Below are 24942 nucleotides of genomic sequence, written 5' to 3' on the forward strand. Positions count from 1 at the left end.
TAGTGTCTAGAAAAGAGAACAGAGTAACAGCGAGCAGAAGTCCCTTCATGGAGAGGTGTAATTAACACTACATTGATGGGGACCAACGAACAATTTAATAAAACAGAGATCCAAACTTTTGGCCCCATGAGACAGCAGATCCCCAAGCATAAGATATATCCAAAGCAGTTTCTGTGAGTGGAAAGCTGCAAGCTGGGTCTGGAACATGGAAGTGGTAAATGGAAACCATCTCCAGAAGGTCCTCGAGCTGACAGCATGTAACTGCACTAACAATACCTGAGGTCTGTGAGTGTGGCACATTTGGCCACATGCTAGTAAGAAATATTTGGATGTAGGTCCCACATTACCAGAACTCAAAGCCCTAATTAACAGGCTTAAAGGTCCTGAAACTATTTGGACAGAGGGACATAGTGAGTTTCTCTAGAGAAGTGTGGCTGGAGGGAGTCTAGACAACTAGTGCAGAGGAAATGTATAAGGTTAGGGGAGATAAATCCCACCCCAAGTAGCTATTTCAAGCATTATCATAATTCTTTCTGCAAAATCTTCCATGAAATGCCTTTGCACATCTTTTATTTGGCAGTGGTCTGAAGTTTGCACTTACTTGTGCAGCTGAGTCCACCTCTAATACTTTGATATAGCATGAACACAAGCGATTTCTTCAGCTCAGTAGCACTTCTGGATGCTTGTGAACAAGTCACCCTGCTGCTATTTTTTTTGCTCGTTATTTTAGGAAGCATGTACTAAATCGGTTGGACTCGATGATCTTAGAGGTCTTTTCCAACCTCAATGATTCTATGATTCTATGAAATATTTTCTATATTTGCATGAGAAACCACAAAAATTATTCTGAGTATATGAGTGCAAGAACAGGCCCATTAATAATATCACTGAAGCAAGGCCAGTCTAGCTCTCAGCCTTCCTTACCGATTCATCGGGCAAGACACAGAAAGGTTGAACTGTTGAACCTACAGCTATAGTGAAAATATGCGTCTGCTTTGTTTGTTCCTTTGAAGCACGGTCACACTTCATATGACTGAAAGGCTCCCAGTGCCATATCACCACCATCTTTGGTTGGCTGGAAATGGGGAAGAACCATGTGTGATAGAGAATTTGGTCAGCTACTCTGCCCCGTATGTGTGCATATGTAAGAATGTGATGAAGCTGCACACACACAAGTGCAGGACTGTGAAGCCTGGGCTACATTCCTGACGTGAATATTTGCACTGGATATTTTATTGCGTTTCTCAGCCTCTGTGACTGATGTTTTCCAGGGAATTTCTAAACACCACATTGACTTGATGCCTATTAGCACCTGGAAGTAATGGACAGACTCCACAAGCGCAGTAGGAGCTTTGCTAATAGAAGCCAACAGACTTCGTAGAGGAGCAACAGCTTTTAGCAGACAAATTAGCAAAGCTGGAAAAAACTAATTTTAAGACAACTTGTTCTTTGGATAAGACACATTCCACGACTGATATGCACAGGTAATTAAAGGGATGCTTTCGCTCTCCACTGACCTTCTAAAGATGACTTCTCGTGGGTTTTTTGGGTATTTATCCAGCTGATGCTGGTAACACCCAGAGCATACGGTCTGGAAGCATGCCAATAGTTCTGTAATACCTGTGCGCTTTGGGGAAGAATGTCAGTGTAAGCATTTCCTGTAAGTTTCAATATTCCTTCCAAATGAACAAAAAATGGCACCTTCAGAAATTACATACATTGGAAATTGCAAAAAATCATTGGTAAAAGCAGCAAACTTGAAAACAAACCAGCTCATGGCATCTATTTCACTTTTGGTAAACATTTTTGGGAAAAGTAACACATGGAATTATCACCACCTTTAAAAAGAATCTGAAGTATACAAATAAATTAAGTTTAGTCACCTCACTTTATGGAGCCACTTCATGGCTTAAAGACTACAAGATGAACTCTGAGCACCTTGCTGACCATAAGTACCCTCAGCCGAACTTTTTTAGAAGTATAGCAAGAGACCTAGTCAGATGAAAAGATTCATAATAAAAAAAGAAACCGAAGCAACCCAGTGAAGTTGTTCCTCTAGGTTTATGATCCAGTCACAATTACTAAGATAACAAAACGGGGAGAACCCATGCTTTGCAATTAATTTCCATTACAGGCAAGACCATAGCAAATATTCTCAATTCCACACAAAGATTGAACACAAAGATCCTGAGCTAACAGTAGTTTATTGCAAAGTAGATGCTAGCACCTGACAAAAACACAGGCATCTGGAGAACTGAGAAATGCAAATCTTCCTGCAGATTCACCTCATCCAAAATCACAATCTGACTAGTGAACGCATGCATTCACTCAGGATTCAGAACCCCACAGCAGATTACTGTGGTCCTTCATCTTCAGTACAGAAAAGGAGGTCCAACTAGGGAAGAGCATTTTTCTTTCCAAAATGGGCACCAATCAGTTTTGTTGTCAGAAATGCAATTCACTTACCCATGGAGCAGAGTGAGAAGCAAGTCCCCGAGAATAGGTGGAAAGGTACGCTACACAAAGGGTTTGAGGGTGCTGTGCCCAGCAGCCTCAAATCTGTGATAAAGGTCATCCATGATCTGCTGAAACAGATCAGGCAATCCCTACAGGGAAGTTAGGGCAAGCAAACAGCAGTAAGGGGAAGAATGGCTACACCATGAGGAAGGATGCTGAGATGAAGAGGGCCTGGTGCCACCTCCTCCTCAGTAGGTCACAGTGGTAGGAAGGCTGCACAGGCAGCACTTAAATAGGACCAGCCATTATGGGTCAGACCAAAAGTCCATCTAACAGACCCTGGCACAGGGAGCAGACCGCAATGTGCTTCTAAACACATATATTGATAGTCTGGACTCAGAGCCACCATTAGAGGCACAGCAGAAGGCACCCCTGGGGTGACAGAAGCAGCGGGGCAAGAGCTGCTAACTGCTGGGAGAGTACCTGCTTGAGGAATATCACACACTGGTACTGCTGCAGAACAGGTCCAGAGACCTCAGAGATAATGGAGAGGGCAGGGTGCAAGCAGGCCACAGATTGTGGTCTTCATCTTCCAATGATGACTCAGATGAATGATGACTCAGATGACTGAAATCAACAAACAGGCTACATCAAGTCACAGGGCCTTGTCGTCTCTTCCTGGCATTCCCATTCCTTTCTCATGCCCATCACCACCATCAGCTAACACCCACCAACTCCTTGCTCACCTTCAAAAAGGGTGGGAACTGTCAGGGCTTCATCTCCACCTTCTTGTTTCAGTGGTCACCATAGTTTTCAGATATCTTTTTGAAAAGGGAAAACAGGACAGTCTGGTCGTCAGGTGAAAGAGTAGCCCCACTCAGTCAAACCAATGGCAATGTGCAAAAAGAAGTTTGTTTACATTTGAATGTCTTCAACAAATTACTGCATGTTGTTTGACAGAATTAGCCTGCTGAATAATCTGCTAAGTCTCAGTCAGAACAAATATAAAGCAGAACAAATCAGATGAAAATAACGTTAATAGGCTGATGCAGAAGTGCCTTGATATTTGTCTGGAAAAGACACCATTTGGCTATGTTAAGTTGAGGACTATTTTATTTTCCAGTGGGCCAGAAGTGCTTTTCTGAGTTTTTGACACTTTGCTAGAGCAAGTGGGATGACAGTCCTCGTGGCGAGAGACAGCACCATCGCTAATCCCAATAGCAAACCACCTCACAAATATGGAGACCCATAGAGACTGGAAGCCTGGTAACAGAACATAGCACCACAATTCTCAGATCCTTTTCCCATCTTCAGTCAGACTAGCCAAGAGACTAGATCAGCTGTTGGTGGATTTTAAAGGCCTGTCGCACCTCTCATCCTGGAACAGGATTTCTCTGGGTAGTGGTGCTGATAGGCTTTTACCTGAACATAAGGCAGGGAGTCTTGAGTCTCAAATTATTCTCAGTCACCCCCTGGACACCCCTCCTCCATGCCCTGCTGGACTTCCAATTCCTGCCCCACTTCAGTGGCAGTTTTCTGACCAACCATCACAAAATCTGTCTTGTCCCCTGGAAGGGAATGCGAGGATGAGTAGTGTTGCTGAGGAGTACCCCTTTCAATAAAGGGCTCAAGTAGCAACAACATTTGCAAAGTTAGAGATACAGGGAAGGTAGCACTAATTTAGACAGAGGTTCGGGATAGAGGGTCCCCCATAACACCAAATCCAGCCACTTCAAATGGGCTTAGTCCTTGACACCTCAAGTCTGTGCCCCCTCAGAGACTATTACCCCTGCCACATCAGTCCTCCCCTTTCTCACAGCTTGTCAGAAGGACTGCCTATGGAGATACCCTCCCCCAGACTTCAACACCTAATGAGAAAGCAACCAGAAGATAACAGACGTAGTCAGGAGGAAGAATGATCTCCAGCTACTAAGAAGGAGACACAAGAAAACAGTAGAAGCAATGATGCGAGAAGATGGAGAGTCTATGGCCAAAGACAATACAGCTATAAACAAGTAGGGGCTGCAGTCATGCTTGTGTGTGTATTTTCTTCACGAAGAACTGTGGGCAATGTAATTGTAGAGAAGACTTTGGGGAGTCTTCTCTTGAAGAGAAGGCTTTGGGGAGACCTTATTGCAGCCTGTCAGTACTTAAAGGGGGCTTATAAAAAAGATGGGGGCAAACTTTTTAGCAGGGCCTGTTGCGAGGGGAATGGCTGTAAACTAAAGGGGGGTAGATTTAGACTAGATAGAAGGAAGAAATTTTTTATGCTGAGGGTGGTGAAACACTGGCCCAGGTTGCCCAGAGAGGTGGTGGATGCCCCATCCCTGGAAACATTCGAGGTCAGGTTGGATGAGGCTCTGAGCAACCTGATCTGTTGAAGATGTCTCTGCCCACGGCAGGGGGGTTGGACTAGATGACCTTTAGAGGTCCCTTCCAACCCAAACTATTCTATGATTCTAGAGGGATGAGCATGGAACAAAATGAGGTACTGGTCCTCTAGCGGAACAGAAGGTGCAAGGACAGAAGGAAGCTGGGACAGACTGCACATGTACAGTCATGGGGTCAGAGAGAGAGAGAGAACAGAAAAGCTGAAAAGTAGAAAAACCAGTGTGAACAGAGACCATGGTTAGATGAGATAGACATAAACTGTAGGAAGAGGAGGATGAGAAAAGTTGGAAGAAATAAGAAAAGTCTAATGCTAAATAGGGAAGGGAGGAGAGGGAAAAAGGACCTAAATGTTTAACTAAGACTGCTCTGTGCAATGAAAGAAAGGCTTTATGTGCTGAATTAATAGAAGGAAAATATTTGGAAAAGCAGCCAAATGAAAGTGATTTTTCAGAAGCATAACAATGGCAACTGCAACATCATCTCATCAACCTAGCAGAAATGACATCAACAGGTACACAGAGTGCCTACCTGCAGCGTGCAGGAGTCAAGAGATTAGGTCCTTCAGCTAACTTACTGTCTAGGCAACTCTGTTTCTATATAAACAAATAATTTTTCTAGTTTTTAACTTACAAATATCCAGTTCTGCTTATTTCTTTTGTTGAAAGTATTTAATAAAACAGTATGCTTAGCACACTCTTAGTAATACCAGTTTTCTTTCTAAAACAGGATGCATATGGTGTAGCAGCTAATGGACCATTTTGGAGGGGTCTGATTTGCTGTTACTGGTAGGGAAACAGTTGCACCAAATTCTCAAATGCCAGATAAGAACAGAATTGGTCAAAAAATATTATTCTTCCAAAAAAAGAAAAAAATTAAAAAACCCCCACCCAACAAAGACGTTTACATAAATTCTACACTAAGCTACTATTCGTAGCAACCATCTTCTAGAGGGCCTTGTGCAATTACCAAACTGTAAATACACATATAGGTAGAAAAAAACCCCTAAAAAACCTCCAGCTACAAGCTTGACTTTCAAAAAGTATCTGCAGAGTCAAAAAAGTCCCTGACCAGCTTGGTAGTAAAGGATTCTGTGTACACTGACACTTCAAACAGCTAGAAGAGATTTTGTAAAAGGATGCCAAGCCAAAGGTTAGGTAAGTTTTTGTAAGGCCGTTCTAACGGAAGTATTATACAGTAACTCATGGCTGAGTCCTTTCAGCAGATACTGTTACAGACTGCGTGAGTATCTTCATCCCAAGAGTATCTTCATCCCAAGAGTCAACAACAGCAGCACTGTGGTCTTGTCGCTCCTCTTCTGATACCTTCTGCTTTTCTTACATGCTGGTAGCTTGTTGTGGGGGGACCCCAGGTGTAGGCTGGCGAGGCAAAGTATACATGGCCCCAAGAAATTGGTCTGCAATGCGACCGGCTTCTCTCAGTCCACTCAGTAAAGCACCATGAACAGTTGCAGGGTAGTTGCGAATTGTATGTTCTCCCGCAAAAAACAGGCGAGGAATAGGCTGGGGGGAACAGAGAACACTGTTAAGGCTTGTTCACGTTCTTTCAGATTCTGCAGCGAACAGATACTTTAAGAGGAATGTTAAAAGTCCTCTAATCACACCACAGTCTCCATTAACATGAAGGCGGTGCATATAAAATCGTCTATATTAAAAATATTTTAACCTGCCCTACAAATTATCAAGAAAATCTTTATACACACCTTTCATTTCACAGGAGGGTTTCATGTTTGTAACGACTGTAATATGAGGAAATATTTTGCAATTATTTGCCAATATCTTTGCTTTGATAGAAAGATAATAAAGCTCGACTTGAAAAATAATACCTTCAGAACCAGATAACCGGGGGAGATTAACATCCCCAGCTGTATACTGAAAAAACGTTCAAATGTCGTATCTACAACTCTACAGCCAAACTGCTAAATATGTTTAAGAAGAAAGATGATTTCTGATCCTGGGACATGAATTCTAGCACAGTAAGCAAACAAAAACTTCAGCAATTCACTTAAATTAGCAGTTTCTCTTTAAACTGAGACCTAAAACAACTATTGATGGTGTAATAAAAAGTAGGAGAAAAACAGACTTTTATATATTATACTCTGCAGAGAATCATTTTATCCATACCTATGTTTATTAATTACTTGTATCACTAGAAAAAGAACCTAAATAAAGCCAAAGCCATACATCCTTCTCTGCTAGTGCTTTCAGAATGGCTATTGCTTTCAAAACTTGATCCTCTCAAAGTGAACTGGAGATGACTTATGCCTTCATTGTGTTCTCTCCCAATTTGGGAGAGACCTTTTGACTCCTGTTCCTCTCGCTCTGGCCTTCACCCTCTTTCAAATCACTACAACTCACTTAAATATGGTGATGGACAACATAAATATGGAGTATGAAACACAATAAATGTAGAATATTATACTACTCTGTTCAGACATTACCAAATTGACTTTCTGAATAAAAATGCTCTTTTTCTAGTAAACAAATGACACCAAACCTGGGAAGGCAGAATTCATGGATGGAAAACTGAATTATTTTACAGGTTCTAATCATTCATCAGAAGATGCAAGTTATCTAAACTTGTGTTTAGATATATATGCAAATTACTTAGAAAAATCATCATGTTTTGAGGTTTTTCTAAAAAGAATTGAGACATCTCTCACCTGAGGAGCACCTGGAATGGCTGGCCCTGGAGTAATTGGCTGAGCCATCAAATCATAGTCATTTCCAGAAGATCCAGCTGCTACATAGGAGTACGATCCCCGGGCCCACGGGTCAGCACGCCAGCGGGACACTACAGTCTCTTTAGGCTGAGGCAAGACAGAAACTTCAGTTGTTGACACAGTGCAAGTTCTACAGTTAGTGCAAAATAGAAAAGATGCAAATTGCAAGAATAAAAGACACAAAGTCCTTAGGCTAACATTAATGGTAGAACTCCAAGTTTATATTCCATGGTAACGCATACCAAGGTAAATAACTTGTCTTTGGTGGCAATACCTTAATTCTTTCCAATATATTACCAGAACCTACTGCACATAGCTTCTGCACTGGAACTCAGACTTTTTAGTCAGCTATACATGCACACTGTGTACTGTTTGCTCTGTTTCTTCTCCTATTATCAACATGATGACAATGCACACTTCCTACTCCTTTACTTCCTTTCAGCCACAGTTCATCCAAATACCTCTTCCGATTTGACTATGATATAGGCCTACATAAGGTCTGTAACTCATCTGGGAAAACGACTGCATGAAGGGCACCTGCACAAACACCTATATTTCTCCAATCCATCTGGTTTGCCAAGGTAATGGTCATGATGAAAAATATTCCACTGAAAGATGCAACAGTGAGAGCATCACCAGGACTCAAACCAGTATCACTCTAAGGCATAACAGCAGTCAAGAGAAAATGGGACATCTTCATAACCTTGCAGACATAACATCGAAAAGTGATGGGTGTGAATCTTAAAATAGCCCAGACTCTGTTCAAATGTGTAACCGAGTTTTAACAGGAATCATACCCTGTAAAAATGCAAACATCAAGACAGGAACCTCTTCTCCTCTCCTCAGGCATGAAGGTATTTCATGGAATTGTTTCTACTTGAACAGACCTTCCCACAAAGGAAGAGAAAGAGGCTCTATCTAGCGAGGACGTTATCCAGAAACGAGTCCAGCAGACACTGTACCACATCATGGCAAGGGAAGTCTCCTGGGCCCCACCACCAACAGATCTGAGATGACCTCTCTGAGGCTGGCCTCAGCTGGACTATATTTGATGCCTTCTGCTGAGTCTGTGGAAAGGCCACAGAGGACCAGGGCCATGTTCCAAGGTGTAAGACACCACTGGGGGTTGGAGACTACATTTCCCAATATGGTCTGATAACTTAATTGAGAAAATTCCTCACTACAATTTTCAGCACTTTTTTATCCAAAAAGGTAAGAAACTGAGTGATGAGCGAGCCCTCATACATTGACTGCTTCTTGAGAAAAAAGTAACCTCACATTTCCCTCCTTGTTGGATGGAGACCACTGTGATGGCACTGTATGTTATCACATGTATGTCTGACAAAGAAAACTTTGAGGCATTTCATAAATTTCTTAATTCTCTCTAGTAATCACATGAAGCATTGCAGTCTAACAGTGAATAAAGCCAGACAGAAATTTTACTTCACTGAGGTAGTTTTGAAGGTATGGCTAACCCAGACACAATTGTAGAGCAGAACACGTAAGTATCGGTTCCTCGGTACTGCATACAGACTGCATCAGTCCAAACAGCAACTGTGGTGTTCATGTGCCCACACCCCCACGTATGGGTACGAGTCAACTTTTATTTTCATCCTGACAAGCAAACGCTGTAATTAGGATTCCCTGTGAACACAAAGGATGGTCAGAGAATAAAACATGTACTACAAAAGAAGCTGTACACAACTGGAATCCTACTCTATAGAGGACATGAAGCTTGCAGAGGTTGTTAGCTGCACAGCAAGCTCGAAAAAGTTTCTATGTGTTGAAGAACAGCAAGGGGAAAAAGTGGTTGTATCTATCTTTGGGAAATGAGAACAAAACCAGAAAGAGAAGATAAGACAATAACAATAAGCAGCACAGGAACAAGTAGGATGGCTCACATTCCAATGAAGTGTTGTTTTTGTTTAACTTTTCTACTTCCCTGTTTTGGACAGATACAAGGAACAGTACTTGCACAGCAAGCTCCACTTCATACATAGTTGTTCATCCAATACAACAGATGAGAGTGCAGTTTATCCAGACTGAGGAGTGGCTGTCCAGAAGACAGCCTCCACCAAATCTCTCCACTATCAAGTACTCATAGTACATAAGCACCTGAACTGTGAATACATTAAAATAGAGACTCACTTAGAAATCTCGCTTATCACAACCGAGAACTGCTTTCTCCTTTGAATGACTGACCAGATATGAAGTCATTCCGTAACAGGGGATTATCAGTTAATGCGCTGACATATTTTAAAAGTTCAAGTAAGTTCTCTAAATTTGATGGTTATCTACAGTAGAATCTGTATTTCTCAAGATTCTGCAATTTGCTAGTGTGTGTTTTTTTCACTTGAAAACCCTACTAGAGAGCAGCCACAGTAAAACTCCTGGTTCACTCTAGAACAATTTCTACAGCACCTGTAGACAGAAGAGTCTCAAAGCTCCTCTCAGAGAGAGATGTCATTAGTGAAATTGTCCCCTGAGAGTTCAGAGAAGGAGCTGTAGATTTATCAGAAAGGCAAGCCTGGGGTTTCCTTCTCTTGCGTTCTCCAGTCTGAGATGTAAAATTCAACTGATTGAGCATTTCCAAAATATGAGATCTACTCATCAACTAAAAATCCATGCTTACAGTCAGCTGTGAGGATTTGTCCATCATATAGAAAGCAGTAAAATAGTGCTTGATGATAGGGACGATAAAGCCATGTTCAACAAGAGCTCTACAACTATTCTACTCTACAATAAAGACAACGAAGGGAACCTACTCACGTGAAATACCAAGCAAGTAAACAGTCCAATTTATGCCTGGCTAAATGCTCAGAGAAGACTGGTATATTAAAGTTACCATATATTTTTTCTATTAATTTACTATATAGAAATCCCAGTGGAGCAGAGCTATTTATTTACAACCAATGCCATTTGTAAGAACTGCTTGCATACTGCCTGTTAGGAGAACAGACCAAGCATTCAACTAAGTCACACACGCTGTAGGTTGAACAGCTATAAGACTTTTCAAATCAATGTCCTAAGTACACAAGCTTCTTTTTTTTGAGTAATATTTAAGTATTTTCTAAACTCCCCCTTCACTAACCATTCCTTTTACACTTACTGTGCCTAAATAACCGTTGGCTAGCAGCACAGGGAACTGATCCACATGGAAGATTGCCTTTATTGCCTTTATTCCCTTCCTCCCCCTTCAGCTCTTTTCCAGACAAACCAGCTTCTTTGTGGAGTTCACTAGTCAAGAGCTTTACTGTACTTTAGAGAAGGTGCAGAACATGGCAGGGAGTATCTAAGCAGTGCTGTCACTAGCCATGGACAGCTCTGCTGTAACCATAGAAATGTAAAAGGCAGAAAATTAACTGAAGTATTTGACACTCTGGAAAAGCTAGAGTCTTACTTGGTGTAAGACAATCTTCTCAAAAAAAAAAAAAAACCCAACCCCAAAAAAACCCCAAAACCCCCAAACAAAAAAACAACCCCAAAAAAACCCCAAACCCACAAACAACCCCTCCTCCCAAAAAACCCTGAACAAACAAAACGTGGTACATGTACCAAACAGCTCAATACTGCAGCCAAGCTACTGAGAATTGTAGTACGTTCTAAAATGCAGAGAGTTACCCAAAGACGCTGTGCCTGTACTAACCTGTGGCACAGCGCTGCTACCAAATATGCCTTTGAGGATGGCAAGGCACCGTCCAACAATGACATCATCACTGATATTTTCCATGATCCCTGCTGCTTCTCCTGCTACCAAGGCCAACAAAATCGGTGCTGGTGGGGAAGGAGAGAGAAAAAACAATTGAATTATTGAAATTGAGCATTTTAATCAGACAAGTTGGACTTGAATAGGCATGGATCTGCAGCTAAGTCATGAGGTTAAAAACTAAACAAACCCAACAAAAGTAGTCCTAAATCTTCCACCATCATGTCGAATTACCAAAAGGAAAATGAATTAATACATGCTATGGTACTATTTAGAATTATCAAGAGAACTGATATATTAAAAATTAAATACACACATTAGGAAGTACAGCATGCAGAAGAGAGGAAAGGTTTTCTTTAGTGAAGACATCACTTGTTTGACATAGAGGAGTTTCCACTAGGATTTAACAGTCATCTGTACTACATTTAAGGGAACTCAATACCTTCCAAACAATCTAATTTAGGTACGATTAACATCAGCATAGCAGTTGTTACCTGTATAAGTACTTCACTCATACAAAGTATCCAGATTTCTTCATTACCAATGCACGTTCACATTAAATAATCTCAGTGGAGTGGAAACAATGAACAGTAGAACAATATCCAGAAAAGCAGCAATTGTGAGAGTCAAATGGACAGATATCAAATAACTCAGCTGCCCATGTGATGCTGTGGTGAAGAGTGTTAACGTGATTATAGGATATACAAACAAATAGATGAGGTCATTTTACCTCTGACCAGCTATGGTAAGACTAAGTATACATTTTTGGTAGTCACAAATTCAAGGAAAATCTTAGGTAAGTATTGAAGAGCTACCAAAATAACCCAATGGCAAGGAACATGCGTTTACAAGAAGTGACTCAGACCCGAGCACGGTTACTTAATGAAAACTCTCTCAGTTGATCTTTTTCCTCCTGGAGATATTTATGAACTCCTAAATTTAGCAAAGGAAATGCTACAGCTAGAAACAGATGTCAAGCATATTGAAATGGTAAATAAAGTCCTTGTTACAAATTTGGCTTTAACTTTTGTACAGGTTTCCAAAATGATTAGTGAATTCCTTATATCCTGGTATATACTGAGGTCTCCTGGTATACATTCCCATCAAGTTACTGCTCTTTAAAGAAAACTGGCTGAAGTCAGTTGTGATATACAGGCTGGAAGACCCAATAATATATTCTGGTTAAACACAAAAGTCTTTGAAATTCTGAAGAAGTTAGACTAGTAAGGCTGTTATTACTACAGAGATAATTACACTATTCAAGATACAATTAAGACACTTCAATATGCAGGACCTCTGGGACTAGAAGCAGTTTATTAGAGAAAAAAGATACAGGATTGCTCCTCTAGTTAAACTCCATTTTCTGAAAGATTAAGCCTAGTCTTTCAAACAATTGAAGGAAAGAACAAAAAACTGGTTTCCTAGCATCCATAGGCATTGGGAATTTTTTTTTTTGTCATTTCAGCAGCAAAGTTTTTCCTAGTTTGCCATCCTTGACACAATGAGATCCCTGAACTTTTCACAGCAATTATTCAGTCAACATATTTTTTCTTGATGGAACAACTACATATTCAAAATGCAGCTTCCAGTGAATTTGTTCATGAAAACTTGTATTCAGACAACCCCAAAATATTTTTAAGGAAATCCTGCCTGTCCAGGCATGAGACTCTGTTTTGTAAGCATTTATCCAGACCCAAAAAATGTTGCTATTCAGTCACCTGGATTAATTCACAAAGCCAGAAAAGCTGCAGCAGAACAGTGACTATTTTGCTATGCAAATACCAAAGTGCTGCTCAGAAAAGCTTCTTGCATGATGAGCATGTGCCACTGCTCCACAAAAAAAATCTCTCCTTGAGACAGCGATGTCTACTGAGCCTTGATACCAAACAGCAAGCAGAGAATGTGGTTTAGCCAGAGATCAGTGAGTAACCACAAAACTATGACAGAGAAAGGGCCTCATCTTTTTCATCACATGTCTCTAGGTAAACAGAAGAGCCAGGCAAGAAAACAGAGACCGAAATGTCATTGGACTTCCAGAAAACACTGAGCGTTTCTGCCAGGAGTTCCTCTGCCCTGTGCTGATGGAGTCTCTCCATCTTAAAATGTGTCTACATGGCTACAACAATAATCCAACAGTATGGCGGAGCAAGAGGCACCAACATCACAGGCCAGCTGCTCTGGGACATGCACAGCATTCCTGAGGCTACAGGTTTTCTCAGCAGTCATTACCTGAACTAGACTTAGACCACTGGGAGGATTCCTGTCTGAGCTACAACAGGTGATGCAACAGCAGTACAAACGTGCAGTCTTTTCATCTGAGTTTCACTCCATTCACCCACCTAGCTTTAAACACTTCTCGGAGACCAGTCGGTCTCTGCCAACACAAGACCTTTAAAGAACTTCCACAGAGCTAATACAGCATGTGCTGTGATACTTCTAGCTTTTTTGTTTCTGGATTAATAATTGTTCTCCAATCTGTTCAGTTTAAATAGTCTCTGCCCAAAATGCTATGGCTACAGAAATACTGAATATGACAGAAATAAGTAACAGCTTCACAAGTCCAGTCAGGTCTACTTTAATATTTCAGTGTAATCACGTTGACTGTCACCTAACTATCCACAAGAAATGGTAATTGATTTTTTCAATTTCAGCCATCTGACTTGTGCTTTGGCATAGGATTTTAGTGCATTTCTATTTTATTTCTATGTGCTCGGCCTATTTTCATGAGAGGGAAGGTTTTGCATCTAGCAGCAAAACCTTTGTATGCGAGATGGTCTTTTCATCTAAACCAAAACCCCAACGCTACTTGTTAAGTATGTAATAGAGCCATCTTAAAGCCACAAAAGCAGATACACGAACAGCCTTGTTATCCAAGGCTCATTACTTGTATTTCTCCAGTCAAGTCTTACCAAGTATTTTAACAATTAATACCCCAGAAAGGCACCTTTCTTGCACAGCAATTTTCTCCAGTTAAAGAAAAACCTGGCCTGCCCATGATAGAGTGGAAGAAAACCCACTGGTACTTTAAACAGTCATCTGCAAGAAAAATAACTCATTTAATAGTGGTCGCTGTATATACACCTTTGCTTTTAGTATGATAAATGGCAATGAACAAAAACAGTACGCTAACTGAAAATTTCTTCTGACAACCTCTTGTGGCAGACACCAGCTGCAGATAAAACAAAACTACTAATGGCAAAGTCCAGCTGTAGAAACCGGCAGAGCAATAGCTTTTGCCTACTTAAGCATTTTCTAAAGAGGAGTTTTAAAATTATCTGTCAGTCTGAGACCCACGGTCTACAGTCATAGCCGCTTTGCTGCTCAAAACAGGAAACAAGGTCATCCATTCAACAAATTGGAGACACCACAGCTTGCCTTTCCTCCAGGGCATACTCCATCTTAACCATATGCATGGGTCTGCAGCTCATCAAGCTGGAATGATAATGCTCAGCAAGAGGAATGGAGCTATCACAAAGCCTCTAGTCCGCTCCACTGAAATCTGAGTGTTCAATACTCTGTAAAGGCTGCGCTGCACCCCCCTGAGAAACTGAAGCAGGATAACCTACAAGCATTGAGTTCTGCAACTCAGCCACATAAGAGAATACACAAGTCAATAGCACGCCTTACATCTGAAAAAAAATGTAATTTATCTTGGTTAGTTTCTAGACACTTACGTTTGAAATCCTGGGCAGCAAAGTCACCTGTACTAGCAAGGACTTGAGGTCGCAGATGAAAGGGGCTCATCTACAGTTACCAAATCATTCCAGATCAGACAGACAGCCCCATGAAAGGGGTCTGGCTTCAAACTGTCAGTTCAACTTGAAAAACATCCAGGAAGCTGAGGTTTTCAAAACTAAGACTAAATTGGATGCCAGTCCCATTTGCATGAGAAGCTTAGTGAAAGAGGGGAAGAACTCAAACAATGTGCCAAGTGGCCAGAGAGAAACTCAATTTCAAAGAGACTTATGAACTAAGAAACGGCTTTTAATTCAGAAATGCTGCAGAGACAAATCACCCTTTTCTTGGAGAACTCAATACACCCTCCTGACAAAGTAAGACTTAACTAAGACAATACTGCTCTTCGGCAAACAGAACACACATTATTTGCTGTATTTCTGAAATACTATATAAACATGTTAGATTAGGTTTTTGGGGTTTTTTCTTAATACAGCACAACAAAAATCAAAAAAGTTAAGTTTTTCAGAATCCGAGTGGCAACTAAACAGATGCTTAATAGAAACAACCAAGATAACACTGAGTAAGTCACAGGACAACTTCACCAAGGTGCAAGACAATAAAGTAGCCTATAAAAATGCAAGTGTTACAGTAGATAGGTAGCAATGCAATTTAACAGACATAGCCTGGAATTCAGCATTAGTAAACCCATACTCGTCCATGTTCTGCTCTAATTTACTACAGAATTGCTTGCAAGCCAGTGGTGCTCTCTGCTTCCATTTGTCTTCCTACAAATACTATCTTCTTATCATATCCATATGTGAACACTAACAGCATCTTAAAAAGTGCTCTTTTCTAGATCTGAAACTACACAAACAAGACACTGGCAAAAGTAGACATGCACCACAGCTACCTTTGTACAGATTCCAAAACAGGAAAAGTTCCCCTCTGCTTGCAGTAGTACTACCAACATGACCAAACAAATTGACACTCGGATCCCAGAAGACACGATCAAAACACAACACAACCTAGAAACAAAAAAAGAATCAAGAGTTAGGAAGAGCACACAGAAAAAATAAAAATAAAGACAATTACACTCATTGATGTTTATCACTGGAAAGGTCAAGAAAGGAAAATCTGGTGAATACATACTGCATATACGTAATACATACAAGTGTATACCTATACTGCCTTCCATAGGTTAGTATGCTCCCATAGTTTACAAATTTGCTGGTTAATGAGCTACTGCAGACATATTGAGTCAACCTACTTCTGAAATTTAACTATTTTTAAATTGTGTGGGAAATAGAGAAGAGGTCCTTACAGTTCTTCAGATAATTTTCAGCATCAAAATCTACCAAAACAGCAGGGGAAATAACTTTCTTCCTCTCATCCACCATACATATTCCATACACATTTCAGATTCTACCTATCGCAACCCTTGGTCTGCTGCAGTTCCCTCAATGACTAAGTCACCTTGTTCAGGTTGCCAAATCCCATACGCTGCACTGCAGAAGTTTTCCACTCTGGAAGAGGCGGCACAAACTGTACTGCTGGAGGCTGCTGTTTCAATACTCCCAGGGGAAGAGTACACAGCACAGCATCACATTTGTAAATGAAAGTCTGGCTAGTAGATCGGGTATTTACAGCTATCACTTCACAGCCTGTAAAGGGGAAAGAAATACAATCATTTAATAGGTCAGGAGGCAAGACCATTGGATTAAAAATTAAAGAAACTACCATAAAAACATATCCACATCAGAAAACATTTTGTTTATGGAGACAGCTTTACACTAACAATTACTTAACTTGTAGGCAAGTGAATGTTACTGGCCACATAGCTCAATTCCAGAAAGTGTAATTTACACAGCATCTGAAAATGGCCATACTGGGATAAGCCTAAAGGTTCATCTAGGCCAGGAAATGATATTTACATATATGCATAAATAAATAGCAAGTAGAGAGTAAGCCTCTCATTGAGTTCCTCTCCCAGTTGACAGTTTCCTGAGCCCAATGTTTTGAAAAACAACAAAAAAATATATTCCTTCCATTTGTTTGAGTCCATATTACATTCATTTATACTTCTAATACCAGATCCTGTGGCACCAAGTCTTAAGCAGTCCAAGACCTCTTACTCCAAATGCTTTAATCAATGAAGTAAAGAAATGGGAGAATGAATGTGAACTTGTGAATCAGTAAATAAAACTGAAAAGGATGGCATCAAACCAGCCACAGAAATAAGCAAAAACCATTAAATATTAATAAATCTCTAACAGCTTCCTACGCAATTAATCACAATAAGAAATGTGGCTGTTCATCTAACCCAAAACGTATAATGGGAGGGTTTTTATGAGATCAATCTTCACATCTGCTTCCAGAAGCACTGAAATTAATTTCTGTGACCATACTGCCTCAGAGCAGTTTTCCGGAGGAGGCGGTTTCATTCACCTGATGCTGTATAGCGAACCTGTCGAACTGCTGTGTTTAATTTAATATCCAACCCTTCTGCCAAGGCTACAGGCACACAGGAATATCCATTCCTCACAGTCAAGTGACTGCCTGTGAATTCAAAGTCATCATCCTAAAATGAAGATGCATAAAAAGCATGCATTTATAATGAAATCACATAATTCAGTAGAAAATAATCAGCAACTCTACACAATGGCAAAATTTTTTCAAACCCTTTTTTTCAAAGAGTGAGTCGAATAAATTTGAAACCCTTTCTGTTTATTAGTCAAGTAGTAAGTATAGGACCTTTCAGTAGACAGTATTATTAGAGATTGTTTTGGCACTAACAAAAAGCTGCCTGGAATTTCATCAGCAAATAATAATCATGTAAGAGCTCAGTATCTGCATAAAAGCACACAGCACTTAAGTGTTTAGAAACTGAAGCTTCCATGAGGATGAAATAAATATAGCTTAAGTATTTGGTGTATTGCTGAATTAATACATTAATTAGCTACCTGGTCCCAGTGCTTCAGTGAAAGCGTAGATAGGGGTGTAGCATTAGCAAATTCTAGGTTTGCAAAATGCCAGTCGAGTATTTGCCTGTCTCTTGATGACAGATAAACATCACTAGAAAAAAAAAAAAAAACAAACCATAATACAAAAGACATTTAATTTGCTAGAGTAGGATGTTGCAAATGCATTACTTTGAAAATTTATTCACAATCTTTTTTGCTTGAGTCCCTCCTTAGTGGAGAAATAAAAAAATTAAAAAAAACCACAAGCAGATTCAGACGTCCTTCATGAAAGCTGAGTAACAAAAACGAGCAAATTCACATTTTCAAGGTAGAGTTCATGTAAAATATTCTAAGTGAAGCTAGAAACTTTAGAAAGAAAAAAGTTACATAAATAATGGCTTAAGTAGCATGTATAAAGACGACGACTAAAAACCTAGTATAATCACACAGAGCACAAAATAATAATATTCTGCCAAAATAAGCAGGATTGGCATGCTATCATTATTGATGGGGATTTCAAATCTCAAAGGCTTCCTGAGATCAGGTACTGGTTACAGTAAGGATTTCTACTGTAATGCACGTAGCTAAGAACCACCTTTTTGTCAGTCACCTCTAAAAACAAGGAAAATGAGTTCTAAAACTGAGGGAGCTCAAACTTTGTGTTTGTACCTTCCTAACCCCTTGAGTTACCATAATTAGAGGAAAGCATACCATAGCATTTTTGAAACTCAGTGAAAAGTAGTAAAAAAAAAAAAAAAAAAAAAAAAAAAGCTTTCTTGAGTATTTATTTTTCTAGTTTGTATCTTTACCTTGGTGGATTGGCTTCAAGTTCTTGTAACTTCTCTTCCAGCTTTCCTTGTGTTTCTGCCAGTTCATCATACTCCTAATAAGATTAAAAGCTAACATTAAAATCAGTTTACATGTAAAAGGACTTAAAGACATCATGTAGCATCAGACTAGAGCTAATCTCAAGAGAATTCAGTGGAAGAGTCATGGTTTTAGTGGAATCTAAATCAAGTTCTTTATTTTTTAAACATTTAATTCAGCATATTTTGCCCTTCTGCTCTTCGAACATACAGAAGTCTATGCCACACTGCAGAAAAGATTAGTATGTTAATATTTCAGGAATTTAAACACTCAGATCTGAAGAACATGAAGGTCCATTACAGTCCTGATATATTAAGGGTCCCTATGGTACCGAGAGCTTTTTCATACTGCACAAAATGTCATTTCTATTCTTCTTTCTCTCTTAAAAGATTATAGTTAATATTGAACATAGAGTTTTCCAAAGCAGAAGCAGTCATGCAAAAGGCAAAGACATGATCTAATTCAAGCTTCTTTCAGAGGGCTTTTTTTTTTTCTTATTTTAAAAAACATTAGTAGAACTAGGTATAAAGGCAACAATCATTTTCCTTCAAGGCAGAATAATTTGGAGTGTCCGGTAATAGTGACAAGAGCACAAAGCTGTTCATTGGTGACAAAATAGAAGAGCTACTACTTATGTATACACAAACACATTGAGCTTCCAAATAAAGGTACGTATCTTCTGTTGAACAAGTAGCTGAAAAATGATCCTTGGTTCTATCTGACCTGGGCTAGGCAAGGTGTCTTTCACTATCACAGAAAGAACAGTTTTTAAGGTTTCCTTTTTAAGGCATATTTCTACCTCAAGATACACACAGAGGCGGGGACTAACTCTGCTTGTCAAGACAGAGCTCTGTAAATTATAATCTTTGGATAGAAAGAAGTCTTTTACTCAGGAAACCGCCTTTTTTATCTTAGAGAAAGAACATCTGTCTTCAAATACAGATTTTATTTCCAGACTATTATGAGACCCAGCAGTACTAAAGAGCAAGTCTGACCTAAAATTTAGCCTTCAAAACATTAAATGCTGTCTGACATGAGCCACACAGACTGTTACTTAAAGCTGAGCCTTCAACATGTTAATACTCTCCATCATGAGCCATGAAAGACAGGTACCTAAAGGTACTTAATGCAGCCCTGTTATCAGTATTACAACCCAGAGTTACCATCAATCACATTCTCTTGAGAGTGTTGGATCAGAGCGAGAGATGTGGAAACATCTATATTAGCTAATTTTATCTGGATGCTGAAGTCCTCAGGAACCACTGACTTAAGTGCTGTACGTATGTCACCCTTTACCTTGCAAAGTGCAGTCAGATCTCTGTGTTTGCTTTTCACAAGGAACTCTGCTGTAATATCCCGAGGTGGCTTCACTTCTGATGCTTCCTTATACTGTTGATGAAGTTCCTTAATCTTCTCTTTTAAATTCACCATCTTTCTCAGGTGGAGTAGGAAAAGGAAGAAAGGAGGAAAAAAAAAAAAAAAAGATGGGGAAAGGTAGACTTCATGCAAGTTACTGTGTAAAATGCATATTCATCTCAAACTATGCCATTATACCACAGAGATTTCCTGGTTTTGGCAGATGTTACTTATACGCAATTCTACCCCCAAGACACCACAATACCACCAACCCCAAAACAACATGGCTTAAACCCAACATCATTGATTTCTTACAAAATATGTTGCAAACAACTTCGGATATGAAAGCTGTCCTCAGACATTTTTCATTTGAGAAACTTACATGGAGAAGTAAAGATGTCATCTACCACAACCAAAAACATTGTAAGTAGGCCTAAAACACTGTTTCTACACTATAAATCAGATTTGTGGTAAAGAAAGTAAACATTTTAAAATAACCCCCCAAAAGCCTTAGTCATTATCAACATCTCTAAAGGAAGCTATGACACAACACTGTTTATCATGTCTGTCCTCTCCCTTTCTTCTCCCATATTTATGTTTTACAGTCTTCTGTCTAATCACTTATGTGCTCCTCCTCAAAAATGGAGACTCCTTTATCATAACAGTGCTTCTAGGCAGGTCTTAAATGAACAGATACATTTAAGAACAGCATTAATGGCAACTTTCTGATATTTTTCCATGGAAGTTTTTGTGCATTTTGCCACTTTCTGAGGAACACAATGCTATCCCCTTGTTCTAAATGTCATCATCTGACCTTATTAAGAAGATCTTTCAATTCCTCCTGTGTTTTCACAATTTTTTTCCAGTGTTCAATCTGCTCATCCTTCACATGCTTCTCCTGCAATCTGGAAAAGGTGAGGAGTGAGAGTTAGTTCACCATAAAATCCTAGCGTTATTGAGAAAATTACAGGTTTTTTTAATTACAGAAAATTACATAATTGAGAAAATTATACAGAAAATTACAGAAAAATACAAAAAATCATTATCACAATCTAATTAGTGTAATGCAATAAAAGCACATGCCATAGGATATTTTAGTAAATACTCGTATGGCAATTAGAAAATTAATACAAGTTTCTGTACCTAAGGGATACTTGAGTAGCTAAAACGTGAGTCTGAAGTTACCTACTGTTATTAAAAGGCATATTACAAATGCCATTAGCTTTCAAGTAGCATAAGTGGGCTGCATGTACACCAATTCATACTAAGTCAATTATCCACTATCAGTTACTGTCGTAGTGATTTTCAGGAAGCTTTCAAGAAAAGATGTTTGCTCCTTTAACCATCTTTGGCATATTTTGCTTCAATAAACAAGAAACACATACACAAACGAGAACTCAGCAGAGACCAAACAGCTCTATTAAGTGGGTAATACTCACCCTAAGAGCACCACAATTGTTTCAGGTACCTTTTGGAAAATCCTCCACAAAATAGGGAAGTCTACCACAAAGAGAGAAGTCACTTACTGTATGACAACCTCCAGAGCCTGACCTAGGGAGACAGGCTTATTATTGAGAACATTAAAATCCAGCTGATGACTGAGATAGGAGGTGGCTTCCAGCAGACGATTAAATTCTTGCTCTACCATTTCATCTTTCTCTTTTGGAACCTAGGATTCAAAAGAACAAACTGTCTTCTTAATAACCTATTCATAAGTAAAAAAGAAAAAATATAGGTCATCAAAGCTCAAAGCCTCAGAGACAAGACACTTGAGTAGTACAGAGAAAATTTTAAAAGAAATGACACAGATTACATTCTCTAGTCCAGTTTAAATTCACAACACCTTATAACAAACTCAAAATGCTACCGTTCCCCAAATCAGAGGAATGAGAAAGGCAGGGTGCAGATAAATTGTTAGAGCAGTGCTCAAAAAAAAGGTATCACATGCCCTAAACGAGAGTGACACTTCAAGAGTACAACAAAAAAGTAGCTGAGAACAGCCCTTGTAAAAAGAAATTTAATACCCTTAGCTCTCTCAAATGGTCAGACACCAAGGTCTGTACGACACAAAGTCACTTTGCCAGCATGTCTGGCCAAAAAGCTACAAGAAGAGCTGGCAAATCACGATGACAACAGACTTCTCTTGCATGAGGAAAGCAAAGCAATTTATGGGCACAGGAAGATTTCCTTACTGGAAGGTGTGTTCATCAGAGCTCCAGAAGCTTGCCAGTGGGACAAAAGACCACTCTGATGGCAGGATGGCTCTACGCAATCACAAGGCTTTAGAAGGCTCGGCATAGCTCAGTGAACTAGACAGTAACTTATCTTTTGGAGTGGTCAGCGTGAATGGAATGGAACGGAACAGAATATTTCAGTTGGAAGGGACCTACAACGATCATCTAGTCCAACTACCTGACCAATTCAGGGCTGACCAAGTTAAAGCATGTTGTTAAGGGCATTGTCCAAATGCCTCTTAAACACTGACAGGCTTGGGGCATCGACCACCTCTTTAGGAAGCCTGTTCCAGTGTTTGACCACCCTCCCGGTAAAGAAATGCTTCCTAATGTCCAGTCTAAACCTCCCCGGGTGCAGCTTTGAACCATTCCCACACATCCTGTGACTGGATATCAGGGAGAAGAGATCAGCACCTCCCTCTCCACTTCTCCTCCTCAGGAATGGTGGTATTTGACTGTACTGAAGATATTCATTTAAATAGTGTGTGCTGCTGCCAGTGTGGAAATATCAGATAGGTGATGACAGTTGCATGTGCTGAAAAGAGCAAGCATCACATAGTATTAACATCTGTTAAACCCAGTCTAGGCTAAACAAAGGACAGAGAGAAAACACTGATAAAAGAAAGATCAGCATGAGGAGGAGAAAAAACGTATACACTTCAGAAAGACTGGGAAAGCTCTTGAATGATTGCTAACCAGAACAAAAAGAGCTTGAGAGGTGCTGTTAACAGTGCTAAGCCTATCCCTATGACTCTATCAGATGGGTCTTTTCCAATTGTTATTCACCCCTAACTCAAAGTATACTCTGTGTCAACCTGGAAGTTATATTAGCATCTCACTAATCTAATTAGGATACCTCTTCCACTTTGCAGCTGGCCACTCTAAGCATTCATACTTGTGCCAATGGTTATCTTCTAGCTCTGTAGATCTTTCTTGTCTGGCATTTTCCCAGACTGAAACACTGAGGTTCACAATTAATAGTCATACTTCATCTCTGGGTACATATCATAAGCATAACAAGCCAACTTTTCCAACTGCCGATATTAAGATGTTGATTCTTCTACTATTCTTGCGGTAAAATGTCTTAGAATCCCGTACTGTTCTGCAGGTAGTGTCTCCCTGGAGACTTACTGCATTATGAAATGAATTTCCCTATTTCTGATGGATCTACCTTTTTGAGAGAATCTTAAGAATGAAGATACCTCCCCCATCCCATGGCTGCCAAAGAATAGTGACTCACTTACTCTGCAATCAGTGCAAGGTTGTCCTTTTTTCTTGATTATTACTGAAATTCTCCTATCACTCCAGGTTATGTCTCAAAAATGAATTATCTCATTTTTGACACTACTATATTCAATACTATATCCACTATTTAGTTCTCAAGATCATGCGCTTTTAAAACATGATTAAAATTTTGAGATACTGTCAGCTCAAAGACTGGAATATTATATGCAACAGCACTATAGAAGACAGATTATAATGATGACTAGAACGCATATCTAAAGATTATTATTTTTTTAACTATATACGAGGATATTTCAAACTTTCCCTATACTTATCTCATCTTGTCCAATCTACAATTTCAAGATGTAGATGCATGCCTACATTTCTGTTCATTCGTGTAAACATTGAAAATCTATCCCAAATACCTGTATCACCTTCCCTGATTGATACTGCTCCCCTTCAGAATTCAGAACTTCCCCTCCAGCCAGATCTGTACTTATGATTCCTCCATGCCATCCTCTCTAGTAGTTGCTGCCAGTTACATTTGATAACAATTATATAACTCCATAGCTATGTAACAATGTAATTTGCACCTATTATATTCAAAAAGATTTGGGTTTTATACTAAGTAGAACATGTATTGTCACAATTATGAGACTATTTTCCTATATGTACCAGAAAGCTTCAACAAGGCTACTGAGCATAGCAAAGGTATAAGGAAAGCTTCAAATGGCAGTTTCCAACTTTTTTGTCACATTCCAGTGATACACCCACCACTGACTTAACCTTTGCATTCTTGTACCACACCTGAACACTAGGATTTGCTTCAACAGCGTGGGGATGTACTACTGTGCCCTTTTATTTTTTTTAATCATGAAAAAGGAAGAGCTGAAAATGAAAAGGCATGATCTAAATGACTTGGTTTCTAGGATACTTCCTTACAGTCAATCCATGGATAAGTGATTCTGTCTCTGAAGAGAAGACCCTGGGGATGAACAGGATGCTGCTGCAGCTTCTAGCTTAAGTAAAAGCCCTGTCTCTGTGGGCCAGAACTTGGTACATGTCCTCAGTAGAAGTCTCAGTGAAAAAACAAAGGACTTGCTACTACGAAGCACTGCCTTAAGACTTGAACAGAGGCTCTCCAGAGCAACAGGGCAGACTCCACTGAATGATTAGATTTCTAAGATCTTTTCTGGATAAAGAAGTGTAGGATAGCTCTCCTGAAGGTTGAAAAATTAAAATTAGAGCCCCAGTTTCAAGAAACTGATGGTAATCACTTTTATAATTTAAGCTTCATCTTCCAAGTTCCAGCTTAAGCATCTATTATTA

The 24942-nt window shown here is 39.6% G+C and overlaps 1 protein-coding gene across 2 annotated transcripts in view; it reads right to left on the reverse strand.

Moving 5' to 3' along the window:
* Positions 1–2042: 2042 nt before the first annotated feature.
* The window catches only part of KDM1A (lysine demethylase 1A), a 48975-nt gene continuing 26075 nt past the window's right edge, over positions 2043–24942 (reverse strand). The window contains exons 10-21 of one of the 2 annotated variants that reach the window (XR_012996947.1): positions 21682–21824; positions 20970–21060; positions 20096–20230; positions 18742–18815; positions 17933–18044; positions 17418–17550; positions 16446–16633; positions 15883–15997; positions 11235–11362; positions 7529–7675; positions 3204–6368; positions 2043–3084 (exon numbers count right to left, since the gene is read on the reverse strand). Coding sequence is in view for 1 of the 2 variants with exons in the window: in XM_076357657.1 (XP_076213772.1) it covers positions 6183–6368; positions 7529–7675; positions 11235–11362; positions 15883–15997; positions 16446–16633; positions 17418–17550; positions 17933–18044; positions 18742–18815; positions 20096–20230; positions 20970–21060; positions 21682–21824 (1452 nt within the window). In the remaining variant the exon portion in view is untranslated. Of the gene's footprint in view, positions 6369–7528; positions 7676–11234; positions 11363–15882; positions 15998–16445; positions 16634–17417; positions 17551–17932; positions 18045–18741; positions 18816–20095; positions 20231–20969; positions 21061–21681; positions 21825–24942 lie in introns of both variants that reach the window. The other variant, XM_076357657.1, reaches the window with a different exon arrangement.

Source organism: Aptenodytes patagonicus, chromosome 21, assembly GCF_965638725.1.
Source record: "Aptenodytes patagonicus chromosome 21, bAptPat1.pri.cur, whole genome shotgun sequence".
Lineage (NCBI taxonomy): Eukaryota > Metazoa > Chordata > Aves > Sphenisciformes > Spheniscidae > Aptenodytes > Aptenodytes patagonicus.